This window comes from Triticum aestivum, chromosome 3D (genome assembly GCF_018294505.1).
Source record: "Triticum aestivum cultivar Chinese Spring chromosome 3D, IWGSC CS RefSeq v2.1, whole genome shotgun sequence".
Lineage (NCBI taxonomy): Eukaryota > Viridiplantae > Streptophyta > Magnoliopsida > Poales > Poaceae > Triticum > Triticum aestivum.
Window position 1 is genome coordinate 126922091 of NC_057802.1, and position 26277 is coordinate 126948367.

The 26277-nt window shown below is 42.2% G+C and overlaps 1 protein-coding gene across 1 annotated transcript; it reads right to left on the minus strand.

The window, feature by feature from the left end:
• Positions 1 to 15528: 15528 nt before the first annotated feature.
• Positions 15529 to 25619, minus strand: LOC123077836 (probable sodium/metabolite cotransporter BASS4, chloroplastic). The gene is made up of 14 exons (XM_044500169.1): positions 25340 to 25619; positions 25170 to 25257; positions 24554 to 24661; positions 24419 to 24486; positions 23253 to 23331; positions 23051 to 23109; positions 22877 to 22945; positions 19681 to 19794; positions 19064 to 19085; positions 18918 to 18985; positions 17371 to 17456; positions 16456 to 16585; positions 15901 to 16002; positions 15529 to 15819 (listed from the first exon to the last, which is right to left on the minus strand). Exons 1-14 carry the CDS (start codon positions 25502 to 25504, stop codon positions 15751 to 15753), a joined length of 1227 nt encoding a protein of 408 aa, XP_044356104.1. The 5' UTR covers positions 25505 to 25619; the 3' UTR covers positions 15529 to 15750.
• Positions 25620 to 26277: the final 658 nt, after the last annotated feature.

The following is a 26277-nucleotide window of genomic DNA, read 5'->3' on the forward strand; positions in this document are numbered from 1 at the left end:
CCAGAGTGGTTCATGAATCTAGCAACCCCAGATAATCTTTTGTCAATTCTAGATATGACAGGAATGAGATCCTGTATTGAAGGTTTTGTGGTGCCCATGGGTAATCCTAGATAAGTGAATGGAAGGCTTTCGACCTTGCATCCAAATAATGTGGCAAGCCTGGTGACCTCTTGATGATTAACATTGATGGGAATCATGGAGGATTTGCTGAAGTTAACAAAAAGACCCGTGGACAGACTGAAAAGGTTCAGAAGGTATTTGAGGTGGTTAAGCTGATCTTCATTAGCAAGCATAATCAACAAAGTGTCATCAGCATATTGTATGATTGGCATATTGTATGATTGGATAATCTTGACCATATGCATGATTTATAGGTAGAGATAGTTCTCCATTTGACCAGGCAGCATTAATAACTGTTTGAAGAAGATCTGCAGTAATAATATATAATAATGGGGAATGAGGATCCCCTTGTCTGACCCCTCTCTTACAGATGATTTTTTTCCCAGCCACTCCATTGAGTAGGACAGAAGTGGATGCAGTTTGGAGAATGTTGTTTACCCATTTGATCCATCTAGGTCCAAAACTGATGAGGACATCAATACCATTGTTACACCCACAACCCCTGCTACTATACATACTGGACCGATTACTAGAGCTCGCGCGCCAATTAAATTACCAGGTACTTTCGTTTCTTGGTAATGATTCTAATGTTCATGAGAATATGATGCTGCCTAAATTGGATACATTTGTTTTGCTTACAAATGAAGGGCCTAGCTTGGAGAAGGATGAACATTGGAGCAAGAACAAGCATGGAGTTGATGGCATGCGCAAGGGAGACAAGAACAGAGTTTCAAGTGATGATTTCAGGACTTTGAAGCCACCATAATGAGTGCATGAAGCCTTGGACGAAATATACAAGATGCCACTTCATAATTTTCGTCCAGAGGCTATTCTAGGTGCTGCGTCACCTTATTTTTGGGCCAGGCCCATGTAATTTCGAAATACTTCAATATAGGCTGTTTTTAAAGTCCGTATGTGTGGGGAAACAAGAGTTAGGGTGGGTTTCGGACCCCTCCTCCAAGGGCCACGAAATCCCCCCCCTCTTCCTCCATATATACAGCCCCTAGGGCATCGTTTAGACTTTGGGTTTTGTTTAGATTAAAAGTTCGCCATAGCTGCAACTTCGCGTACTTCGTTTGTGTTCAACGACCAGACAAAGGCGTCACAGAACCCCACCTTCATTAATAAAGCTTTCCTCTTTTATTCGCAATATCCAGATTGCAATCTCAGTTTCTTGCTTGTTCTTCGTTTGCTCGCAGGAAATAGACCCTCGTGGTCAGGTTGATCGTGCTCCGGCGTGGTCAATAACCCCTCGGAAGTTGGTTTAGCGATTGCTAAGGCGCGACGTCTTCGCACGTTCGTAGTCGGATCGTCAAAGTCGACTCCCACAGAAAACGATTGCTATCTCATCGAAACATCGGGACACCTTTGCCTCTATCAAGTGGTATCAGATTTCCAGGTTGCTCGGTGAGATTTTACAGTTTTTCGTAGTTTAGATCGAGTCTGTTCTTCATACCTATAGTCCACGAAAAAGCCAAAAAAATATTAGGGTTAGTTCATCTTATCCGAACCAATCTGAGCCTCTGCATAATCTTTTCTGTATTTGCTTTGTTGAATTTGCGGTTGCATCATCGTGTCAAGTTGCTGGTCCTAGCGTCTAGTACTTTAGAGTTTCGAGTTCTGTTCACAAGTTGTCACGCCGTCGCCGCACCATCGTCATCATCGCTGCCATATACCACCATTGTCATCACCGTTGCCATATACCACCATCATCATCACCGCTGCCATATACCATCATCGTCATCACCGCTGCCATATACCACCATCATCATCGCCGCTACCATATACCACATATCCACCGCCATCACGCTAATCTGAGTCCACCTCCATCACAGATTCGCCACCAGTCCGTGTTCCATCGCCCTGCAAATATCTGCCACCAGTCCGAGTTTCCACCGGATTCATCTCCGCCACCAGTCCTAGTCCGAGTCCAGTAATTATTACTTTGTTCTCGATTTCCAGATCACGCGATACTCCGAGTCGTGACAGAATAGGACTCCCCAACTTCCGAGCCATCCGCAGAAGAAAAATAGTTCCAGTTTAAAAAAAACTAAGTCTAGAAAATTCTAGCTAGGCAGTTTTTGGGACATTTGTAGACTTCTTCAAAAAAAATTGTTGCGGAGGAAAAAAAAGTGGAAAAAAAATCAGAATGTGCTCCTCCCTTGTTTACGTGCAGCGCCGTGATTTTGTTAGTGTTCTAGGCTCGCGTCTCTTGTACGGTCTAGCCTAGGACCAGCACAGTACCGTCGTTGAGCGTTTATTCAACTTTGCATCTCTGGATTGATTATTGCTGACCCTTTTTGCTACCATATTATAAGCCTTCCCAGCTCCACATACATCTACATCGTGCGTTTGACTCTCCCTGGTAATCGCTCTATCCAAGCTTTGAGAGTTTTGACTACATCGGTTGCCGATCACCGCCTGCTGCTGGGTAAGAACTGGTAAGAATTTGAGATTTGCTTGACGGATTTGTGACACCCACCACCACCACTTGTTAGTAGTCTATAGGATCATATTCTTGTGTGTTTCTATTGCTGCTAACCATGCCAGGATCACAAGCCGACGAGATTGACTGGGAGAACTTAACGAACAAGGAGCTTCATGATAAGTTTCAGCAAATGATGACTGAACAGGTGCAAGATGTGCTGAACAATTTTGAAGAGGCCATGGAGAAGATCACTGGCCTTGAGAAGACGTTCGAAACAAAGCTCGATAACAGATTTAATGAACTGCTTGCGCGTCTTCCACCACCGGCTGCACCTGCCGCACCTCTGCAACAACAACAACAACAACAACAACAACAACAACAACAACAACAACAACAACAACAACAACAACAACAACAACGACTACCTCCACGTCGAGAAACTGCCCTCCGCCGAGCGAGTCGTGTCCCTCTTCAGCCTGGCCAAACTGCTGGTGCTGTTGTTGATACTTCTGTGGCTCCTGTTGCTGATGTGGAGGAGGATGATTATGCGGGAGATTTAGGATGAGGTTGATCAAAATCAGAACTACGTGCAACCACCAGCACCACAACCACCAGGTCGTCCACATGCAAATAATGGCAATGTTAGGGCTCCCCCTCAGGTACGAGATCATGACCATCTCCCTAAACTGAAATTGAATATTCCACCATTTGAGGGTAGATATGTTCCTGATATATATCTTACTTGGGAGTTAGAAACTGAACAACGATTTACATGTTTACAATATCCTGAGGAGAGACGTGTTCCTGCTGCTGTTTGTGCTTTCACTAGCTTTGCATGTGTTTGGTGGTCTGAACATTGTAGATTATATCCTGTTCCAGCTACTTGGGCTGCTTTGAAAACTGCTATGCGTACTCGTTGGGTTCCACCATATTATCAACGTGAATTACTTCAAAAATTGCAGCGCTTAAGACAAGGAAAAAATTCTGTAGAAGAATATTATCAGGAATTACAAACTGGCTTGATTAGATGTGGTATTGTTGAGGAGAATGAAGCTATGCTTGCACGTTTTATGGGTGGATTAAATAGAGAGATTCAGACCATTCTAGAGTATAAGGATTATAATAATATCACTCGTTTATTCCATCTTGCTTGTAAAGCTGAACGTGAAGTGCAGGATCGACAGGCATTGGCGCGAACTAACTTTTCTGCAGGTCGACCTTCATCATGGACACCACGTGCATCATCTACTTCCACTGCACCATCACCTCCTTCAGGTGCCACCTCCAACCGTGATACAAGAAAGCAGGCACAACCACCACTATCTGCCAAGAGCACACCTGCCGGGCCTGCACAGAGCTCTTCTTCTTCCATGGCGTCAACAGGGCACACAAGTGATATTATTTGTCGTCGTTGTAAGGGAAGAGGACATTTTGCGAGAGAATGCAAATCTCAGCGTGTGATGATTGCTACTGAGGATGGTGGGTATGAGTCCGCTAGTGACTATGATGAGGAGACTTTGGCTCTTATTACACATGAAGAACACGGTGGAGATGATTCTGATCATGAGACGCAATACATGGCTGCTGAAGATGCTGACAGGTATGAATGTTTAGTTGCTCAACGTGTTTTGAGTGTGCAGGTTACACAAGCTGAGCAAAATCAGAGGCATAATTTGTTCCATACAAAGGGAGTTGTGAAGGAACGTTCTATTCGCGTCATCATAGATGGAGGGAGTTGCAACAACTTGGCTAGCATGGAGATGGTGGAGAAGCTATCTCTCACCACAAGACCACATCCACATCCTTACTACATCCAATGGTTCAACAACAGCGGCAAGGTTAAGGTAACACGTACTGTTCGGGTGCATTTTAGTATCTCTACATATGCTGATTATGTTGATTGTGATGTGGTACCTATGCAAGCATGTTCCTTATTACTTGGTAGACCATGGCAATTTGATAAAAATTCTGTACACCATGGTAGAAACAATCAGTATACTCTTGTTCATAAGGATACAAATATTACTTTGCTTCCTATGACTCCTGATTCCATTTTGAAAGATGATATTCATAGAGCTAATAAAGCAAAACAGGAGAAAAATAAGAGTGAAAATCAGATTGTGGCAAAAGAATTTGAGCAACAAATGAAGCCTAATAATAAACCATCTAGTGTTGCTTCTGAAATTAAATTGAAAAGTGCATGTTTACTTGCCACCAAATCTGATATTGATGAGCTAGTTTTTAGCAAATCTGTTTGCTATGCTTTTGTGTGCAAAGAGGCATTATTTTCATTCGAGGACGTGCCTTCCTCTTTGCCCCCTGCAGTCACTAACATTTTGCAGGAGTTCGCTGACGTCTTCCCACAAGACGTGCCACCGGGATTACCACCTATTCGAGGGATTGAGCATCAAATTGACTTAATTCCCGGTGCATCGCTACCCAACCGTGCACCATACCGTACCAATCCAGAGGAGACGAAGGAGATTATGCGTCAAGTACAGGAGCTGCTCGACAAAGGTTATATTCGCGAATCCCTTAGTCCTTGTGCTGTTCCTATTATTCTAGTGCCGAAAAAGGATGGTACGTCGCGTATGTGTGTTGATTGTAGAGGCATTAATAATATTACTATTCGTTATCGTCATCCTATTCCTAGGCTAGATGATATGCTTGATGAATTGAGTGGCTCTACAATATTCTCCAAAGTTGATTTGCGTAGTGGATACCATCAAATTCGTATGAAATTGGGAGATGAATGGAAAACAGCTTTTAAAACTAAGTTTGGTTTATATGAGTGGTTAGTCATGCCTTTTGGGTTAACTAATGCACCTAGTACTTTCATGAGACTAATGAACGAAGTTTTACGTGCTTTCATTGGACGATTTGTGGTAGTCTATTTTGATGATATACTGATTTATAGCAAATCTTTGGAAGAACATTTGGAACATTTACGTGCTGTTTTTATTGCTCTACGTGATGCACGTTTGTTTGGTAACCTTGGGAAGTGCACCTTTTGCACCGACCGAGTATCTTTTCTTGGCTATGTTGTTACTCCACAGGGAATTGAAGTTGATAAAGCCAAGATTGAAGCTATTGAGAGTTGGCCGCAGCCCAAAACGGTCACACAAGTGAGGAGTTTTCTTGGACTCGCTGGTTTCTATAGGCGTTTTGTGCGAGATTTTAGCACCATAGCTGCACCTCTCAATGAGCTTACAAAGAAGGATGTGCCTTTTGTTTGGGGTACCGCACAGGAAGAAGCCTTCATGATATTGAAAGATAAGTTGACACATGCTCCTTTACTCCAACTTCCTGATTTTAATAAGACTTTTGAGCTTGAATGTGATGCTAGTGGAATTGGATTAGGAGGTGTGTTATTACAAGATGGCAAACCTGTTGCATACTTTTCTGAAAAATTGAGTGGGCCTAGTCTGAACTATTCTACTTATGATAAAGAATTATATGCTCTTGTTCGGACCTTAGAAACATGGCAACATTATTTGTGGCCCAAAGAATTTGTTATACATTCTGATCATGAATCTTTGAAACACATTAAAAGTCAAGCTAAACTGAACCGTAGACATGCTAAATGGGTTGAATTCATTGAGACTTTCCCTTATGTCATTAAACACAAGAAGGGTAAAGAAAATGTTATTGCTGATGCATTGTCTCGTCGTTATACTATGCTTTCACAACTTGACTTTAAAATATTTGGTTTGGAGACCATCAAAGATCAATATGTGCATGATGCTGAATTTAAAGATATATTGCAGAATTGTAAAGAAGGTAGAACATGGAACAAGTTCGTCGTTAACGATGGATTTGTGTTTCGTGCTAACAAGCTATGCATTCCAGCTAGCTCCGTTCGTCTTTTGTTGTTGCAGGAGGCGCATGGAGGAGGACTAATGGGACACTTTGGCGTGAAGAAGACGGAGGATATACTTGCTACACATTTCTTTTGGCCAAAGATGAGACGGGATGTTGAGCGTTTTGTTGCTCGCTGCACTACATGTCAAAAAGCTAAGTCACGACTCAATCCTCATGGTTTATATATGCCTTTGCCTGTACCTAGTGTTCCTTGGGAGGATATATCTATGGACTTTGTTTTAGGTTTACCTCGAACAAAGAAGGGGAGGGATAGCATATTTGTTGTCGTGGATAGGTTCTCGAAAATGGCACACTTTATACCATGTCATAAAAGCGATGATGCTGTTAATGTTGCTGATTTGTTCTTTCGTGAAATTATTCGCTTGCATGGTGTGCCAAATACTATTGTTTCAGATCGTGATACTAAATTTCTTAGTCACTTTTGGAGATGTTTATGGGCTAAGTTGGGGACTAAACTGCTTTTTAGTACTACTTGTCACCCCCAAACTGATGGTCAAACTGAAGTAGTCAATAGAACATTGTCTACTATGCTTAGGGCTGTTTTGAAGAATAATAAGAAAATGTGGGAAGAATGCTTGCCTCATATTGAATTTGCTTATAATCGTTCGTTGCATTCTACTACTAAGATGTGCCCTTTTGAAATTGTGTATGGTTTCCTACCTCGTGCACCCATTGATTTGTTGCCTCTTCCATCTTCGGAGAAGGTTAATTTTGATGCTAAACAACGTGCTGAATTGATCTTAAAAATGCATGAGTTAACTAAGGAAAACATTGAGCGTATGAATGCTAAATATAAACTTGCTGGAGATAAGGGTAGAAAACATGTTGTCTTTGCACCTGGAGATCTTGTTTGGTTACATTTGCGTAAGGATAGGTTTCCTAATTTGCGCAAATCAAAGCTAATGCCACGTGCTGATGGTCCTTTTAAGGTGTTAGAGAAAATAAATGATAATGCATATAAACTTGAGCTGCCTGCAGATTTTGGGGTTAGTCCCACTTTTAACATTGCAGATTTGAAGCCTTATTTGGGTGAGGAAGATGAGCTTCCGTCGAGGACGACTTCATTTCAAGAAGGGGAGGATGATGAGGACATCAATACCATTGTTACACCCACAACCCCTGCTACTATACATACTGGACCGATTACTAGAGCTCGCGCACGCCAATTAAATTACCAGGTACTTTCGTTTCTTGGTAATGATTCTAATGTTCATGAGAATATGATGCTGCCTAAATTGGATACATTTGTTTTGCTTACAAATGAAGGGCCTAGCTTGGAGAAGGATGAACATTGGAGCAAGAACAAGCATGGAGTTGATGGCATGCGCAAGGGAGACAAGAACAGAGTTTCAAGTGATGATTTCAGGACTTTGAAGCCACCATAATGAGTGCATGAAGCCTTGGACGAAATATACAAGATGCCACTTCATAATTTTCGTCCAGAGGCTATTCTAGGTGCTGCGTCACCTTATTTTTGGGCCAGACCCATGTAATTTCGAAATACTTCAATATAGGTTGTTTTTAGAGTCCGTATGTGTGGGGAAACAAGAGTTAGGGTGGGTTTCGGACCCCTCCTCCAAGGGCCACGAAATCCCCCCCCTCTTCCTCCATATATACAGCCCCTAGGGCATCGTTTAGACTTTGGGTTTTGTTTAGATTAAAAGTTCGCCATAGCTGCAACTTCGCGTACTTCGTTTGTGTTCAACGACCAGAAAAAGGCGTCACAGAACCCCACCTTCATTAATAAAGCTTTCCTCTTTTATTTGCAATATCCAGATTGCAATCTTAGTTTCTTGCTTGTTCTTCGTTTGCTCGCAGGAAATAGACCCTCGTGGTCAGGTTGATCGTGCTCCGGCGTGGTCAATAACCCCTCGGAAGTTGGTTTAGCGATTGCTAAGGCACGACATCTTCGCACGTTCGTAGTCGGATCGTCAAAGTCGACTCCCACAGAAAACGATTGCTATCTCATCGGAACATCGGGACACCTTTGCCTCTATCAAAAACCTTTGGCTCTGAGCATAGCAATAATGGTTTCGTATTCCACCTTATCAAATGCCTTTTCAAAATCTAATTTGAGTATGATGATAGGCTCTTTTGACTGATGGCATAAGTGGAGATATTCAAAGGCATATCCCAAACAATCCTGTATGTTTCTACCTTTGATAAATCCATATTGATTCTGATGGATAACTGAAGTAATAATTTTCTGAGCTCTGTTAGCCATAAGCTTAGTAATAATTTTTAGGGGAAGACTGGCCAGGGAAATAGGCCTAAAATCATTCATATTGAGAGGATTTGCAATCTTTGGAATAAGAGTAATGAAAGCAGTGTTGATACTCTGAATGTCACTGTTCCCTTCAAAAAAATCCCAAATCATTGTGTAAATGTCATGTTTAATAATATCCCAGCATTTTTTTCAGGAAAGAACCATTGAAGCCATCTGATCCTGGGGCTCTTTCAGATGGAATATCTTTAATCACCTGATCAATCTCATCCATAGTGAATGGGGCCTCAAGTTCAGATAGGTCAGAGGGCTGAATAAGTTCCTCAAGGTTAAATAACATAGGTGGGTCAATTGACTTGCCCAATCTGTCTTTGAAAGATTTCCAAATGATTGCAGCCTTATGATCATGGTTTTGGACAGGATTTCCATCTTCATCATTGATAGAAGTAATGAAGTTTTTTCTGTAACTCTGGGTAGCCATGGCATGAAAGAAATCAGTATTTTCATCATCCAGTTTCACACACCTCATTTTAAATCTTGATTTCCAATAAATTCTTTTCACTTCCAATAATTTGGTTATGTGTCTCTTCAAAATAGTTCTGAAATTGGCTTCCATAGTGCTGAGGGTTCTTTGATCTTCAATGCCATCCAGCATAGACAATACATAATTACATGCAGAAATGTTAGTGTTGAGCTTGGACAAGTTCTTACTCCGTTTCTTGAGACCCATTCTAAGACACTTGAATCTGGCAGCAACATCTTGAGCAGAATTTGCCATCTGTTGGTTCTTATTCCAGCATTGTATAACAGTTTCATAAAAACCATCAAATTCAAACCAGTAGTTTTCAAACCTGAAGATGGATGATTTAGGAATGTCACTCCAATCTGAATGTGTATAGGGACATGATCAGATGTTACTCTGGTAAGTGGATGAGCCAGTGTGTTTGGGAAAGATAGGGTCCAGTTAGATGAGGTAAATATCCAATCCAGTTTTTCCAATAATGGGAAGTCTTGCATATTACTCCATGTGAAATTTCTACCTTTGAGAGGGATCTCCACAAGGTCCAATTGTTGGAGAAGGCTGTTAAACATAAGCATATTATTTGTATCCCCTCCAGGTCTATTTCTGTCATGAGGGCTCCTTATTAAGTTAAAATCACCAACCAACATCCAGTGGTCCATCTGTGATGCATCAATATTGTTCAACCAATCAAAAAGATCCACTCTATCTTCATTCTGACAGGGCCCATATATGTTACTGATATAAAAGATATGACCAGATAAATTACATGATAACTTGACAGTGAGTTGGTAGGAGGATTGACTGATGACAGAGCCACTGAATAGACTGCCATTCCATATAGTAATAAGTCCACCTGCCAACCAACAGAAGGATTATATGCAAACTGGTTGAATCTTCTAGGTGAAAAATTTCTGAGATAAGCCTGGTCAAATGTATCTCTTTTTGTTTCTTGAATGCAAATAACACCACTATTACTTTCCTCAATTCTAGCTCTCAAATCATCCCATCTGGTTTGAGAGTTTATTCCTCTGACATTCCAGTTTAAGATATTCCAATTCCTATTCATTAAAATGTATTGATGGAAATATGCCATAGGGACATGAGTTAATCATATCCTCAAGATTATTGCAACGTACAGTTTTAGGCAAGCAAAAATGTAACTAGTATTTTCGATAAGTGCATCTGCCAATGATTGACTGCTCATAATATAACTGACCATTCAGCCAACTCAAAAAGTGAAATACTAAAAACATGATGTACCATCCACAAAACTGACAGCAAGTTTGCCCATAGCAGAACTGACCATTCAGACAACTAAACATGTAACATAAATAAGCCTTGATGTTCCACCAACATAAGCAAATATTGGAGTTTAACTCCTTACAAACCAGGTTCATAAATAAAGCAAAAGTAGCATTCCAGGACCAAGGAAAATAAAAAGAAAGGCCTAAGGCCAGATAGGGTATTTTTGCAGCAAGGCCAGGAAAATAAGTATGTGTTATAATAATAATACACACATAAAAATGTTAGAATCCCCCACAAAAAAATGTAGTTATGAAACAATTATGTATTTTTAAAATTATTCACGTATTAAAATATACTTCCTCTGTTTCATAATGTAGTGCCTATAGATTTTGTGAGAAGTCAAACTTTGCAAATTTTGACCAAATTTATAGTGAAAACTATTTATATCCACAATATCAAATATATCAAATATGAAACTACATCTTATGATGAATCCAATGATATATGTTTGGCATTCTTGATATAAATGTTTTTCTCCACAAACTTAATTCAAATTTATGAAGTTTGACTTTTCAAAAACATTATATGCACTACATTATGGAATCGAAGGAGTATATGTAATTTAAAACGTGTTCACACATTTTACCAGATATCCATGTATTTTTATAAAATCTTTACTTCTTTTATGAAGATATACATATAATGATAGAGAAGTCATGTATTTCAAATAAGTTCTTACACAATTTGAAAAAATGTTAGTTAAATTTAAAGGATATTTCATATTTTATTAAAAGTTTCATGTAAATAAAAGTGTTTATGTAATTTTTAAAAATGTCTATTCAATCAAAAAGTGTACACATATTTCCAAAATATTTCATGTAAATTAAAAGTGTTTTTGAAGTTTTTAAAAAGTGTTTATGAATTTTAATAATCCACAAATGTTTTTAAAAATTATTTATGCAGTTTGAATTTATATTAATGTAATTTTAAAAATTACTGATGCATTTAACAAAAATGATCGCATATTAATCAGATAGAGATTAATATATTTTTACATAAGAGAAGATTGTTAACCATAAAAAATATAAAATAAAATAATAGGAAAGAAAAGAGAAACCCCCCCAAAAATGGAAATTGGAAAATCAAGAAATAAAAATAGAAAGCAAGATAACTAGAAAAATTAAAATAAAAAGTGAGTTTTTTTAGACAACAATAAAAAAAGTGAGTGATTCAATTAAGACAAGACAGACAACATTCACTCACAGCGTGTTTGGCAGCTTGAAAGAAAGGGAATTTTTTTCTTCGAAAAGGGGGGACTCCCCGGCCTCTGCATCAGAACAATGCATGCGGCCAACTTTATTATAAAGCAAATAAGTTCAACAAAGGTCTTAAAGTCATAGAAAAGAAAAAGAAAAGCTCACATAGAGCCTATGAAGAAGTAACCAAAGCGCCACAACCGGCCGGCATAAACAAGATAAGGAAACTAATTGCCTATTCTATTACATGACCGCCATCCAAACCGGTTAAAAATATCCCATGCTACCATCTCCCACCGGATAGATCCAGTAACCAAACGCTCCCTGGCCTCCGTCGGAGTGAGTAGCGACCACATACGGATCAATGCAGTGGCTCGGAAGATAACCTGCAAAAAATGAAAATTTGTTGTTCTGTTAAAAACCAAGTCATTTCTGCAGTTCCAGACTGCCCACAATAAAGCACATACTCCTACACGAATGTATCTAGCTATTTCGGCCTCTACCCCATTAAGCCACGTTCCAAATAACGTGTTTCGGCCTCTACCCCGTCTAGCTTGAAAGAAAGGGAATGAGATTTAGGCTTTGGAAAATAGATTATTCATCTCAAACCCATGTTTGATGTGTGATGGAAATTTACTAGTGGGAATTTATCCATCCCACCTGAAACTAGGGAAGGGATATGTGGAAATTAGCCGTGCCGCCTTTTTTTTTTGCCTCCTTAATTCACTTTCTTGCCCCACAACCAAACAATAGAGCATATATCTAGTTTCCCTCGAAAACATATCTAGTTTCCCTCAAAAAATAGAGTGTATATCTAGTACCCCTTAAACTCCCCTATCACTAATTCCCTTCAAACCAAACACGTTGTCTAAATAAGAAAGATGAGATGGACAACCGTGCCTCACTTTGTAAATATGACCCATTAATGACTTTATTAGTAACGTGACTAGCACGGTCTCATGGAAAACCCAACACGTTGCTCACTACAATGTACTCCCTTCGTCTCAAAATAAGTGTCTCAATCTTAGTACAACTTTGTACTAGAGTTAGTATAAAGTTGAGACACTTATTTTGTGATGGAGGGAGTATTATCCGTAAATCGCACAGGGAGGCGAGCGGACTGGCCCATGTGTTTGTCCTTTTCCGGTAAAAAAAGGTTTTTTGTTGGGGTTCTTTTGGTTCTGGTTTCCATTTGGTTTTTGTTTTGTCAATTTTTCTGGGTTTGATTAAAAAAATTATTTTTTCTCTTTTTCTTTTGTTTTCCTTTTATGTTTCCTATTTTTCTGTTTTTATTTTACCTTTTATCTAATTCAAAAATTGATCAAAGAATATATTTTTTAATTTATGAAAATAAAATAAAAAGTATGCATTAAAAAATATATTTTTGAAAAAAAATCCAAGTGAAAAATAAAATAACTCAAGGAAAACTTGGAAAAACTAGCAAAAAATCGATGGGAAAAGTGGAGCAAGGGAGGGCTCCGTAGTGTCAACTTGGCTGCCCATTACGGCAACCCCTTGTTCAGTTTTCCGCTTATTTAATGCACAGAGCGTCAAATAGGAGGACTCCACTATCATGGAGAGTATCATGGAGTTACAAGGGATACCCTATGGGAAAAAATAATTTAAAAAGTCAAAAAAGTTTGGAAGTTTTTTACAATAAACTTGACTTTCTTTTGCACTAGTATATAAATTTTCACGAATAGAAAACCAGCGTTGACTTCAGGGCACAAAAAAAAAGATTATTTGCTATTATAGGTCACTATTCACACTATTTTGACTGAAATTTTTGTCCTTTTTGAAAAGAAGTCAACGACGGTTTTTATTTTTATGGGGATTTTTTACCAGTACAATGGAAGGTCAAGTTTATTTTAAAAATATTTTTAGAATTTAACTTTTTATTGAATTACTATTTTTTTATATGGTGTATATACACCCATATATCAAACATTCCTGTCGGGAGTTACAAAGCTTAGGTTATCACCCCACTCAAAAGGGGTGCATCCATTCCCTCCATCGAATTGGAATCTTTCTTTTCCTAAATGTTAAATGGTGAACATGTGATTTTCACCTTTTGGACTCAGTTTGGATACCACACTTCTATGCACCATAATACCACACCCAAAGAAATAAAATGACTTCATTGTCACGTAATTTTTTTCCTAAAATTTTAAAATGTTTTGCTTTCAAACCATGCATCCAAATATAAATCATCTTTCACCGTTGTGTTACTTGCGACGAGATCACTGAAGACTAGATGATGAGGACATCAATACCATTGTTACACCCACAACCACTACTGCTACATATACTGGACCAATTACTAGAGCTCGCGCACGCCAATTAAATTATCAGGTACTTTCGTTTCTTGGTAATGATTCTAATGTTCATGAGAATATGATGCTGCCTAAATTGGATACGTTCATTTTGCTTACAAATGAAGGGCCTAGCATGGACAAGAGGGATGATCACTTGAGCAAGATCAAGTATGGAGATGATGGCATGCGCAAGGGAAACAAGACTGGAGTTTCAAGTGATGATTTCAGGACTTTGAAGCCACCATAATGAGTGTATGAAGGCTTGGACGAAATATACAAGATGCCACTTCCTAAATTTCGTCCAGAGGCTATTATAGGTTTTTTTAGACATAGAGGCTATTATAGGTGCTGCGTCGCCTTATTATTGGGCCAGGCCCATGTAATTTCGAAATACCAGAGTATAAGTTGTTTTTAGAGTCCATATGTGTGGGGAAACAAAGCGATAGGGTTGGTTTCGGACCCCTCCCCCAAGGGCCACGAAATCCCCCCCCCCCCCCCCCCCCCTCCTCCATATATATAGCCCTTAGGGCATCGTTTAGACTTTGAGTTTTGTTTAGATTAAAAGTTCGCCATAGCTGCAACTTCGCGTACTTCGTTTGTGTTCAACGACCAGACCAAGACGTCACAGAACCCCACCTTCATTAATAAAGATTTCCTCTTATATTCGCAATATCCAGATTGCAATTTCAGTTTCTTGCTTGTTCTTCGTTTGCTTGCAGAAAATAGACCTTCGTGGTCAGGTTGATCGTGCTCCGGCGTGGTCAATAACCTCTCGGAATTGGTTTAGCGATTGCTAAAACGCGACGTCCTCGCGCGTTCGTAGTCGGATCGTCAAAGCCTACCGCACCAAAAACGATAGCCACCATCTTATCGAAAGATGAGATACCCTCGCCTCTATCACTAGATCCGACATGAGCATGCCCCAATGATTATTTTTGAAGCGCAAATTTTAGCCACAGAAAGCACGTGTCTAGAATGAACATGTTTTTTCTAGCATTGGCTAATAAGTTGAGAATTATTGAGTAAAACTAGATCACACGTGATGTTTTTTTTGTGTGCATTTTTGAGTGTTTATCGTCACGAGACTTTTAAAACTAGATCCCATATGAAAACATTTCGATGGATATTCTTGCAAAGCAACATACCATGATGAAAAGCAAAGTGTTTAGTATAAACATGCTTCTCTCTCACAAACTGGTAGATTAACAGGTTGGTTGACCATTTATTATGAATTGTATGTGTGATAAAACAAGTTTTCAAGTATATAACTGTGTGTATAGGTTTTTAAAATGTTCTTATACAGTTTTAAATGTTTGCACTTGTATTTTTTTAAAGACAAATCAGCATGAAAAAAGTATTCCCGCTGTCTCAAGAAATATTTTAGTGTAAAAAAAGTCTTATATTTTGAGACAGAGGGGGTAACTTGTAATACAAACTTGTATATTTTGCCATATTACTTGTATTTTTTAGAGGGCGTAGGAAATTTGTAGGCATCCAATGGAGAGCCAGGGCAAGGCCTTCCAGTCTCAACGAGCTCCAGCTCAAGAAAAAATAACATCCACAATGATCTCGAATACTAGAGATTAGACAATCACGATCTTCGTGGTTCGGATAGTTGGCGTTATCCTACTCCACATTGATGGAGACTTCAAACTAAATGGTTCTAGGATCATAAGGATCCTGACCTATTTCACCATGGATTTGTCAAGCCTCACTCAGGTAGATCTTTGCACTTAGATCAAATTCAAATTCTGAAGCTATTTTGCACTAGTAGATCGTTGATCTCTTTGGCGCCACCAATTTACTAGGATAGAATCGATAATGATCTGCAAAACGATTCGTATGATGCATCAGCAATGACTCCTGGCAAGTGCAAAGAGCAATATTGCTGCTTGTGCAATAAGTACCTGATTAATGTGCGCAGCAACACATGGGATGACCAGAAGTCCAGACTCCCCAAGAGCACCTCCAAGCTGCTCAACCACAGCAACAAGCACTGGCAATGTTTTCTGTACGACACCAAGAAAGTTAAGCAGAAGCTAGAATATGCAGAATTTGGTGTCACACGGAGAGAGTAATAAATTCATGTTTAGCAATATTTACTATTACGACCGCACTTAGCAAGCACACTTTGATTCAACCGGATGCATTCCCCAATAGGGTAGTATGATTAGGACCACCACGACGCACTTCATCGACTCTTCTTATGCTACTCTGTGTATCTAATGATAACCCGACGACTTGTAGTGATTCCGTGGTTATGCAGTAAATTTCCTTTTGAAATTATGCAATCTTTGCCTAGTTGTTTCCCGGCAGGTGCAGCCTTAATTCTGTATCAGTTTACAGTGTCTTACATGTATAGATCTTCTAACCCTAGTGTTTTGTGCAACTTCAGTCAATTTTAGTGGTGTCAACTGCAATTTACTCAAATTTTTATTCTGCTGCTGATGATGAAGACTGACCTGACTAGCCACCAAAATGACAGCTCGTGCATACTCTTTCCTCGTAAGGACTGATTCTTCCTTCTGTTTAAGACACGACAAGACCTGCAGTGTTGTAGCATTGAATGCCAGCAGAGCAAGATGTAGAAGCCTGTGACAGGAAATATGCCTCTGTTAGAGAATCAGATTTGATACTAGATTCCCATCAATAATAAGCAACAAATCCTATCCAAAGCAGAAAATTCTGTAACTCGCCAGTGGCCAAAAAAAAACATAGTTAACAGTCACTACAAGCATGAAGCAGATTACTCTTTTTTTTATCAAACAAATTTGTATCGAATAAAATAGGGTAGTGTTCATTATTTCTTTTTACATATATTATTTCAAACTGGTTGCTGATTATTTAGTAAGCGTAAACTGACTAACATGTGCCCAATCCCGCCCAAAATGACACTACCAGTAACCGGTATACAAAAAGTACCATTATCACTATATTATCTATCGTCAATAACACCTGTAGGTGCCTCAGTATATAAAATTGTAACCAATTGGAGATGAAACTTATAATGCAAGTGTTGAGTGAAGGTGAACAAATTGTGAGCATAATTCCAGGAGACCGGAGGACAGGAATTCAATTAATTACCCGAAGTGAAAACATACAGTTATATTCGGTCCAGACTAGAGAAATGGTAACAACTGTTACTAGATTATTCGCAAAAAAAATGTTACAAGATTGATATTTGTGAAAAAAATATTGCAACCGTGACAATATGAAGAATTGATTTCAACCACAAACTTCACCTAGTCAAAATGACATAATGGCATAACATGGTCTAGGCATATGGTATTCTACAGATGCTGAGCACAACGTTTTCCAATAGTTACATAAAATTTGAAAAATTTGAAACTACAATAAGGTCAGATAAAAAATCATACACTCCAATAGTCACAATAATAGCGAAAGCTTTTGGTTTAACGGACAATAGCAGCGATCTTGATCTACTTACTTGTATCCATGGGACCTGTGAAATGGAAACATGTAAATAGTGTCCTCCAATCAGTGTACATAGGCGAATTTGTAATAGACAGAAACTACAAGAACAACATAAAGCAAGAGTAACTCCCAAAACTTTCTTCCCCTGTAAAGCTAAAATGTGGTTCTCGGTTCTGTAGACCTGCTCTATCTGAAAAGTTGGACTTGTACGGGTTTTTTTCAGTTGGATTTGTACGTTTGCTCTACAGCCTTCTGCTGGGCAATCTGGAAAACAAGTAATGAGGCTGTTTTGTGGGCAGGTTTGCGGAAGAATTCAGACAAGAGGAACTTGCTGGATGGGGCGACGGCACTCCAGCGCACGGTGGTGCGGGCACATGAAGCTGTGTGGACTCATAATGCTGGTACTACTTTGCAGATAACTAAAGCTGGTGAAAATGCTACGTCTGAGGAGTCTGATGACGAATGAAGATCAGGAAAATGGTTGTCATCTTCTGCTGATTAAATTCCTGAGAGGTGTCTTGAGAGGCCGCTTGCTGGGTGATCTAGTGCTTGCCGTTTGTTAAACTTGTTGATTTTGGGCCCTAGGTTGGGTGATCTGTATATTTGATGTGACTATGCTCAGGTTAGGAGGCTGTGGCCTCGTAGCAATCTTTAGCTTTTCTTTGTTTACATAAGTTTTATGCTTTGTTTTGTGTTGAACTGCTATTCTGTTATGCAAAAGCAATGAAACCCGACTCCCCTTTGGGAGGCGTATGGAAAAGAAAAAGGGCTTTCTGTACTATCAGATGTCTTAAAATACTTCATTACCATCACCAATCATAAATTAGCCACTGAGTAAGGTAAACAAATTTGCTTCCAAAACAAACTGTCTAGTTTGAAGTAAGATAACAAAAGTCAACATAAAATCATTTCCAACTACAGTATGCTACAGATAAAAGCCTAAAACGCTGTAGTTTCCTGCACTACTCCATAGTATTCTCCTAAAAATTAGTTCCATTGTCCCGATTTGGTGTTTTACTCTGTTTTCTCTTTAGTGAAATTCCAGTATGCGTGCACCCAGCATCATCTCTCATGCATTGATCTGTATGACTATTCAGATTGCTGCAAATACAAAAAAAAAATCCCATTGCACATGCATGATATATTTCAAACAATTGATATGAATAATCTGACTAATGATTTGATCCTAGAGAATTTATGAAATAATTTCAGGTATCCGTTACATTTATACATTTCCCAGATGGCAGAGTGCTGGAGATTAAAGTGTCACATAAAATCATTACTAGTGTAATGCTCGAACAGCTTCAATATCCCACCAACCGCACCCCTTTTTAGTTATCTTAAGTAAGCAAGCATCAGTGGATGCACTACTAGTATAGCCGAATTGTGTACAACAGGACAAACTAATACAACAAACAGGTGTGACTTAATAATCAGTTAATATATTCATGCAAGAAGAAGAATGAGTGAAGTCATGCTAGAGACATACTAGGCTGAGAAGAACAGCACTTAAAACTGAAAAGCCCTGGCGATTTCCATCAACAAATTCAGCAATACCTACATAAGGAATACAAGTCCAGATTAAGAACTTGCCAAGTGACAGTAATTTAAGAAAAGATATTAAATCCTGCGCACCTTTTGAGGTTTCTCGGGCAACCTGATAAAGAACAAACCATAAGTGTAGCTTCTATTATTTCAGGCTTGCACTAGAGCAGGAAAAATTTGCATTGCTCTGAACTAATAAATAATTAGAATGAAGAAATGACTTCAAAACCAGACCCGCCACACTTCAAACTGACTGAAATACAAAATGCAAAGAAAAATAATACTATGCACCTAAAGGAGATGAGTTCAAATACAGTCACCCCTGGACTCCTGGTATCTTTGTCATGAAACAAAAATTAGTTGCAATGTGCATTCCAGTTAAAGGTTTGATACCATATTTGCACTAACAGCAGATTCACGTGGATGCTCATTCGAACTGACTCTTAAACTATGCCAAAAATTGTGTTTATCATATAAGTTTTCCACTGATACGGTTATAGTTTTACACACATGAGCATAAAAAACAGACTATGTTCACTACAAAATTTAAAGTGAAATAAGAAAAATATGCACATAATTATCGATAATTCAAAACGGTACCCAGGCTCATATGCTCAGAAACGCCGCACTCATTACACTATACATTGTATTGAAATAACAGAACAAAAGCGATGGAGTGGAGTACAAAGATATGAATAGCTACATACCTTGCCTAAAATAAGGGGGACTAAAAGAGTGTTGACCAGACTTCTGAACAATTCCTTAGTAGGCAAAGACACTCCAGCTCCAGTGCCAATGTACTTTGCAAGAGACAAAGGTACCTAATTCATGATCAAAGAAACATGATCAGGTTTTCTTACACAGGGGAAGTTAACCTGTGGAAAGTACAGGAAAAAATAAAACATGATGGTTATCTTAAAACAATCCAAAAAAAAAAACTTCAAAGTCTCTGCAATTCTTCGTGACAAGACAAATAGAACTTCATTACATATCATTATGCAAGATTTTGATCGACAATCCAGCTTATCTTTCTTTAGAGCAACTCCAACGGGGCGACCCATTTCGTCCGCTGGCGTCCGTTTGGGTCGGCGCGGACACAAAAGTCGGCCCAACGCGCCGACCCAAACAGACGCGCGTCCGCCTGCCGACCCATTCCCGGCCCATTTTTGAGCCGGATTTGCGTCGGCGCGGACACGAGTCGGACGCGCGCGCGCACCTTCTCCTCCCCCCAAGCCCGCTGGTTGGTGGCAGCCTCCACCATTTCCCCCCAAAACCCTCCCGCCCGTGCGCGCTCCCGCCCCACCCCCGCCATGGATGACGACCTCGACCTCGACGCCGCCGCCGGCCTCGCCTCCCTCGCCTCGTCCGGCATGACGACCGCCCCCTCTGGCAAAGGCAAGCCTCACACCCCCCGCAAAACCGTCGCCGCGCCCAAGCCGAAGAAGGCGCCAACGCCCGAACAGCGGGCAAGGGAGTCGGCCAAGAGGAAGGGCCGGAGGCATGCCGCGGACGCGAGGGATGAAGCCATCGCGGCGGCCGCCGTCGCCGCCGCCGCGCAGCAAGAGGTCACCAACGCCCGCGCGGCGGCAACGAGGGAGGCGCTCTATATGCTAGGGTTAAACCCTAGCCAGCACGGCCTCGTCAACGCCGCCGTGGCCGCGGCCAGCACGGGCTCATCCGCGTTCCCTCGGATGGTGCTGCCCGACTCGCCCCGCGCGTCGGCTTGCACCCCGATGCCCGGCTTCCACGTCTACCCGCAGGCCTCCTGCCTCTCCGGGGAGTGCTCGCCCGAGGTGAGCGTGGTGGCACCTTCCACGCCCACCCCCGCGCCCATCGACCTCCACGCCACACCGGTGGCCGGTGGCTCGTCATCCGGAGGCGCGAGGAAACGCGCACGGCAGATGCCAGCCGACGTGCTGTCGGGAGCACGCAACCTATTCGACGGAATGCCGGCCGCCGGCAACGAGGACTACATGCAGAACATGATCTTCGAGGGTGGTACGCCGGCCGCTGGCTACGATCCCGACGAGACACAAAGCCAGGACGGCTGAGGGGCGTTCACGCCGGCCGCTGGCTACGATCAAGATCAGGCGGCCTTCATGCGTGATCAGGTCGGCATCGACCTGGATGGCTTCCCACTCGACCACGAGTTTCCGGAGGACTACGGGCAAGAGGAAGAGGACGAGTGCGACATCGAAGGGGAGACTTTGTTCGAGGACGAGCTCGCCAACCAAGCCGCCGGGACGAAGCCGAAGCGCAAGAGCAAGCGGACCAAGGCATACACGGCGGCCGAGGACAAGCTTCTTTGCGAGTGTTGGAGAGACATTGGGCAAGACCCCAAGACGGGCACCGAACAAAAGCATTCAACTTTTTCGATTCGTGTCCACCGCGAGTTCCATGAGCGCAAGAAGTTCCCGTCGTACCAAATAGTAAGCACGCGCAGGTGGATGTCCGTTTCGAAGCGATGGAGGGTGATCCAACAAGAGTGCAACAAGTTATGTGCCACTCTTGAGAGCGTCAAGGCCCGCCCCATGAGCGGCATCGGCATGCAAGACATGGTATGCTAGCAAGCCGCCCTCTTTTGTGTCATCAAGTTTATGCTTGCGTGTTCATTTGCATACCTTTTGCCAATATGCTTGCATGAAATACATTTGTAGGCATTTCAAGCTTTGGAGGCATTCAAGGTCCAACACAATGGCAAGTGCTTCAACCTCTCCCATTGCTTTAGGGTCATCAAAGACGAGGAGAAGTTCAAGGCACAATATGCCGCCCTCAAGTCGCGTGGGGGGAAGCAAGCCGTGGAGGAGGTTGGGGACGGCGAGAAGGCACGACCGCAGGGGAAGACCAACTCCAAGAAGGAGGACAAGCGGGATGCGGCGTCCAACGCCTTGATCGCAAGCGTGGAGGGCATGACGAGCAAGAAGGACTCAAGAGAGGAGGAGCGCCGGCGTTATAAAGAAGAGCAAATGAACGCCTTCATGGAGATCCAAAGGAGGAGGCTTGAGATGGACGCGGAGAAGCAAGCCAAGATGCTTGAGATGGAGGCGGAGAAGCAAGCCAAGATGCTAGAGATCAAGGCCGCCAACGCCAAGACCAAGGCGAAAGAAGTGGCTCTCGCGAGCATGATGACCGGGGTGGAGATCATGAAGGTGGATCTCAACACCGTGTCGCCAAGGAAGAGGCTGTGGTTCGAGAAGATGCAGGCAGACATGCTCAAGTTCGTCGACGAGTGATCTCGTGGCGGCGAGCGCCATCCTTTTTTTGTATGCCGGCAGGTGTGCTGGCATGACCACGGGGCCGCGATGGCGTGGTCGAACTCAAGTCCCACCCCTTTTTGTGTGCTGGCATGTGTGCCGGCCGCTGGCGAGTGCGCCAGCATGAACTGTGTGGTGATCTTTTTTGAAGCCGGCATTGTATGCTGGCGCTGGCATGGTGCCGGCATGAGACATGGCCGCTGGCATGATCTATGGCCGCGGGCCTTTTTTAAAAATTGAGTGCGAACATGAAATGGGCCGGCGCGTTGGGCGCACTGCCGACCCAAATCTAAAACAGGGCGGACGCCGGGCGGCCGACCAACCCAAACGGACAAATGCGCCGTCCGTTTGGGTCGGCCCGTTGGAGTTGCTCTTACGGTTTAATCTATAGGTCTGAGGGTTGTATTTTGTAGCTCCTACACAAGACAACAATTACATTTAAAATATAAAAGGAGATCAAGACTCACATGAATTATCAAACTCAAATTGAACAACAGAAAAATGAATAATATCTTTTTGTGTTATTTAAATTTTCAAACGCTCAAATAAGTTAAGTATGTAACTCAATATTAGGTTTATTGCTTGAAACTTTCAATCAGTGGCGATGCTTGAAAACAAAAGGTTAATATCATAACAAAGTTGTGCTTACAAACATAATTCCCAGTAGATTGGATATGACTGTCATTGCAAGAGCAAGTGCGGAGTTGCCGCCAGCAAGCTACCCAACAATGGTAAAATTGTGTTAGATTTGAATGGAACTAGATATCCAAAAAAGATATAAAGTGGTGGATGTTAATGGATGATGATTAGAGGCGAGTAGCACCTGTGTTAGTGTGACTCCACTTGATAATGTTGTTGGCATGCAACAAAACATAGCCAACCCTACAAGATGTGTTGTGAACATCAAACAAACTAGTTGCAGTTACAAAGGCATGGGCTGCCACATCGCAACAAGAAATGACAGGATAAAATTTTGAAAAACCTTATGAGAATAGGACAAATAAGCATGATGATGAGGCTTGTACCAGTGATAAATTCACGAGGGAAGAACTGAATTTGCACAAGAAATTGTGCAAGAAAAGGTGTGAACAACAGAATTGAGCCCTGGGATGAGACACGTAACAATAAAAGATGTCAGCAAAATGGGGGAACTAACAGTTGCATAAAATTGGAATGGCAACATTGGACTGTAAGTAAACAACACAAATGCTAGCGTGAAATGTGATCTGCAATAACATCAAGATCATAATGCAGGGAGTAAAAACTATTCGCAACATAGGCAGAGTTTTTTTTAACTAAAGTCGTAGATAAAGTTTCATGCACCAACCAGTAGAACCAAAAGTCCAAACTAATGGAGAAGATTGGGCAATCTACATAAATCAACACCCCATCTCACTTGTGGCTCATCTTCTTAGCTCTTATACCATATTACTCCCTCCGAGAGGAAAATTGCATGCTCCAGCCAGTTCATCCAAAAAGTCCGAACTGATGGACAACGGCAGGCGATATATTCCCTCACGTCGTTCCTCAAGCCTTAGCCATAAGATCGATGTTAGGCTGCAACTATTTTCATAAATAGCGTGTTGGCCGGGTCTTGAACTTGAGGCCTCTTGGCTCTGATACCATATTAAGTTTCATGCACCAACCAGTTGACCAAAGTCCAAACTAACAGAGAAGGTTGAACCCACATATACTTCAACACTAGACACAGTTACATACTTACATCCACAAAATATCTGAATTTTTAGAAATTGGCTACATATGACCCCGTTTCTAAAATTGAGTGAAAAGTCATATTTCTAAGTTCCAAAAACTTACCAAGAAAAATGGTACATATAGGTATTGTGTAGAAACTCCAATGTAAAATTTCATACAAAATTATAACCATTTGTGACCTGCGCAAAAATGCGAAAATAAGGAAGCTATAGTCACGGTTATTGTGTCTTTCACATTTTCTTATTTTTACACAAGCACAGATGGTCATAATTTTTCTATGAAAAATTACACACGTAAGTTTCTACCCGTTACCCATTTGCATGATTTTTTTTGTAGGTTTTTTAAACTTGGGAATAGAATTTTTGACTGAGTATTGAAAGTGGGTTCATATGTCCCCATGTTCATCATACTATCATTTTTGGCCAGAGTCGTAGTGGATCAATAAAGTGCAACAAACGGGGACTAAACATCATACTAGTCCAAAGAGTCCAGCAGGCCAGGCTTGTAAAGCTGCGCCAAGCTCCTTAGTACGCAGAGTCAGCCCTATGCAAGAGAAATCCATTACTGTAGGAAAACATAGCACCATGTGCATTAGGTTAAGAAACCAAACCTGAGATAACGAATATCCCAAATGTGCTGTATTTTGACAGGGAATATTTGTGAGCAAGGCAACCAAGAGTTGGATCCAGGAGTCCCAAAGTCATCCCACCAATTAGAGCTAAGATAAGAAAGATAATAATCAATCCACTTAAGTTCATGACCTGAGGTGTGCATAAACTATAGTGATAACGTCTCCAAAGCAACATCGTGCAACGAATGAAGTATACAATCTGTATACCTTGACCTTAATGTTAAAATACCAAGCAGTACTTGGTTCACATTCAAACAACCAAAATTGATATGTCTTGGGAGAAAGGGAAAAGGAGAAACATTCAAACTTGCTGCATTTGAGAAGCAAATGCATCTACGTCAACTTTCCGTTCTACAAACAAATGGCAGCATCATACTCAAGCAAAGTTACATACAACCTGGAGTTAATACCTGTATTTCAATTGCAGCTGATTTTTTTTTAGAAAATGAACTGCGCCTGAATTGACTCAGTGAGAATACACAACTAGTCGTACACGCGCATTACATTACACACAGAAATTCGCAGTGGAAATTACACGTCAGTTGAGTATGCAACTAGGAACCATAGTGAGATCGCGCGGAAACAGGAAGCTCACCTAGCGGGAGGAAGTTGCTCCGCGCGAAGTCGAGCGCCGCGGCTCCGGGCTGGGGAGGCGTCGCGCGATTGCCGCCATCAGGACCTACCTGCGGCGGCGCGAGCAACTTGAGTTTGAACGACGAAGCATGTGACAAGCTTAGGATAGAGTGGGTTTCGTTAGGGAATTACCAGTGAGGATCCTCCAGCAGCGACGCGCAGAGGTAGCAGGCGGAGGGGCGGAGGAGAAGGAGAGTAGGCGGCCGCAGTGAAAAGCAAGGCGTGTGAAGTCCCGTGGCGGAGGCCGGCGGGGAGGGGTGCGCGGAGGCGGAGCAGGGAGGGGTGATGGGTTATCATCGCAGTCCCTGGCTAGTGGCTATGGATCCGGCGTGGCGTGCGCGACGCCGAACCGGGGTGGGGATGAGAGCAGCACCAATGCTTCAGTCAGCGAGCGGAAAATTCATCTTACAGCATCTCCAACAGCTGCGTCAAAAAGACGCGCGGGGTAAAAAGCATATTTAACGTGTGCCGGAGGTTTTCGCGCTCCAGCGGCGGCGGGAAACAAACGCGCGGGGTAATCGTTTACGCGCGCGGGGGAGAAAGCTGTCGGTCGCCCGGTAGCGCCCCGCTTGCGGCGCGCTTATAAATTGCGGCGCTCGCCACGCGTTTCTCTACACTGCCACGCGTGCATTTCCCCCTCCTCCTTGCCGCTTCCACTGCTTTTTCGCCGTTTCCTCGCCGCTTCAGCCCCCCGCCACCACCCCGCCACCATGTCGCCGCGCCGCCGAGGAACTTCGGGCTACCGCGGCGTCCGCCAGTGCTCCAACGGCTGATACTACGCCGAGATCCGGTCCGGCGATGTCCGGCTCGGCTTCGGCACGTTCCAGACCGCGCACAAGGCCGCCCGCGCGTACGACGCAGCGGCGTGGCGCCTAGAGAGACCTCCGTCGCAGATGAACTTCCGTGACGTCTACACGCGCGAACAGGCGCAGGCCGTCGCCCCTCCGCCTCGTCTTATCACGGATCAGGACCGTCAGCAGTAGCACCGCCTCCTCATCACCGAGGAGGACGAGCGAGCCATGGCGGAGTGGCGCCGGCGCCACCCGAAGGACGTCGCCAACGAGCGCGCC

Bases quoted from the DNA above. Each gene is read 5' to 3' on its own strand.
- LOC123077836 (XM_044500169.1), bottom strand. From the start codon at position 25,504: ATGATAACCCATCACCCCTCCCTGCTCCGCCTCCGCGCACCCCTCCCC. The intron at 23,332-24,418 runs GTATGATGTTTA...GTCTCATCCCAG, and splicing joins CTGCTGGACTCTTTGGACTA to GGCTCAATTCTGTTGTTCAC. The intron at 22,946-23,050 runs GTGCTACTCGCC...ATTGTTGGGTAG, and splicing joins GTGGAGTCACACTAACACAG to CTTGCTGGCGGCAACTCCGC.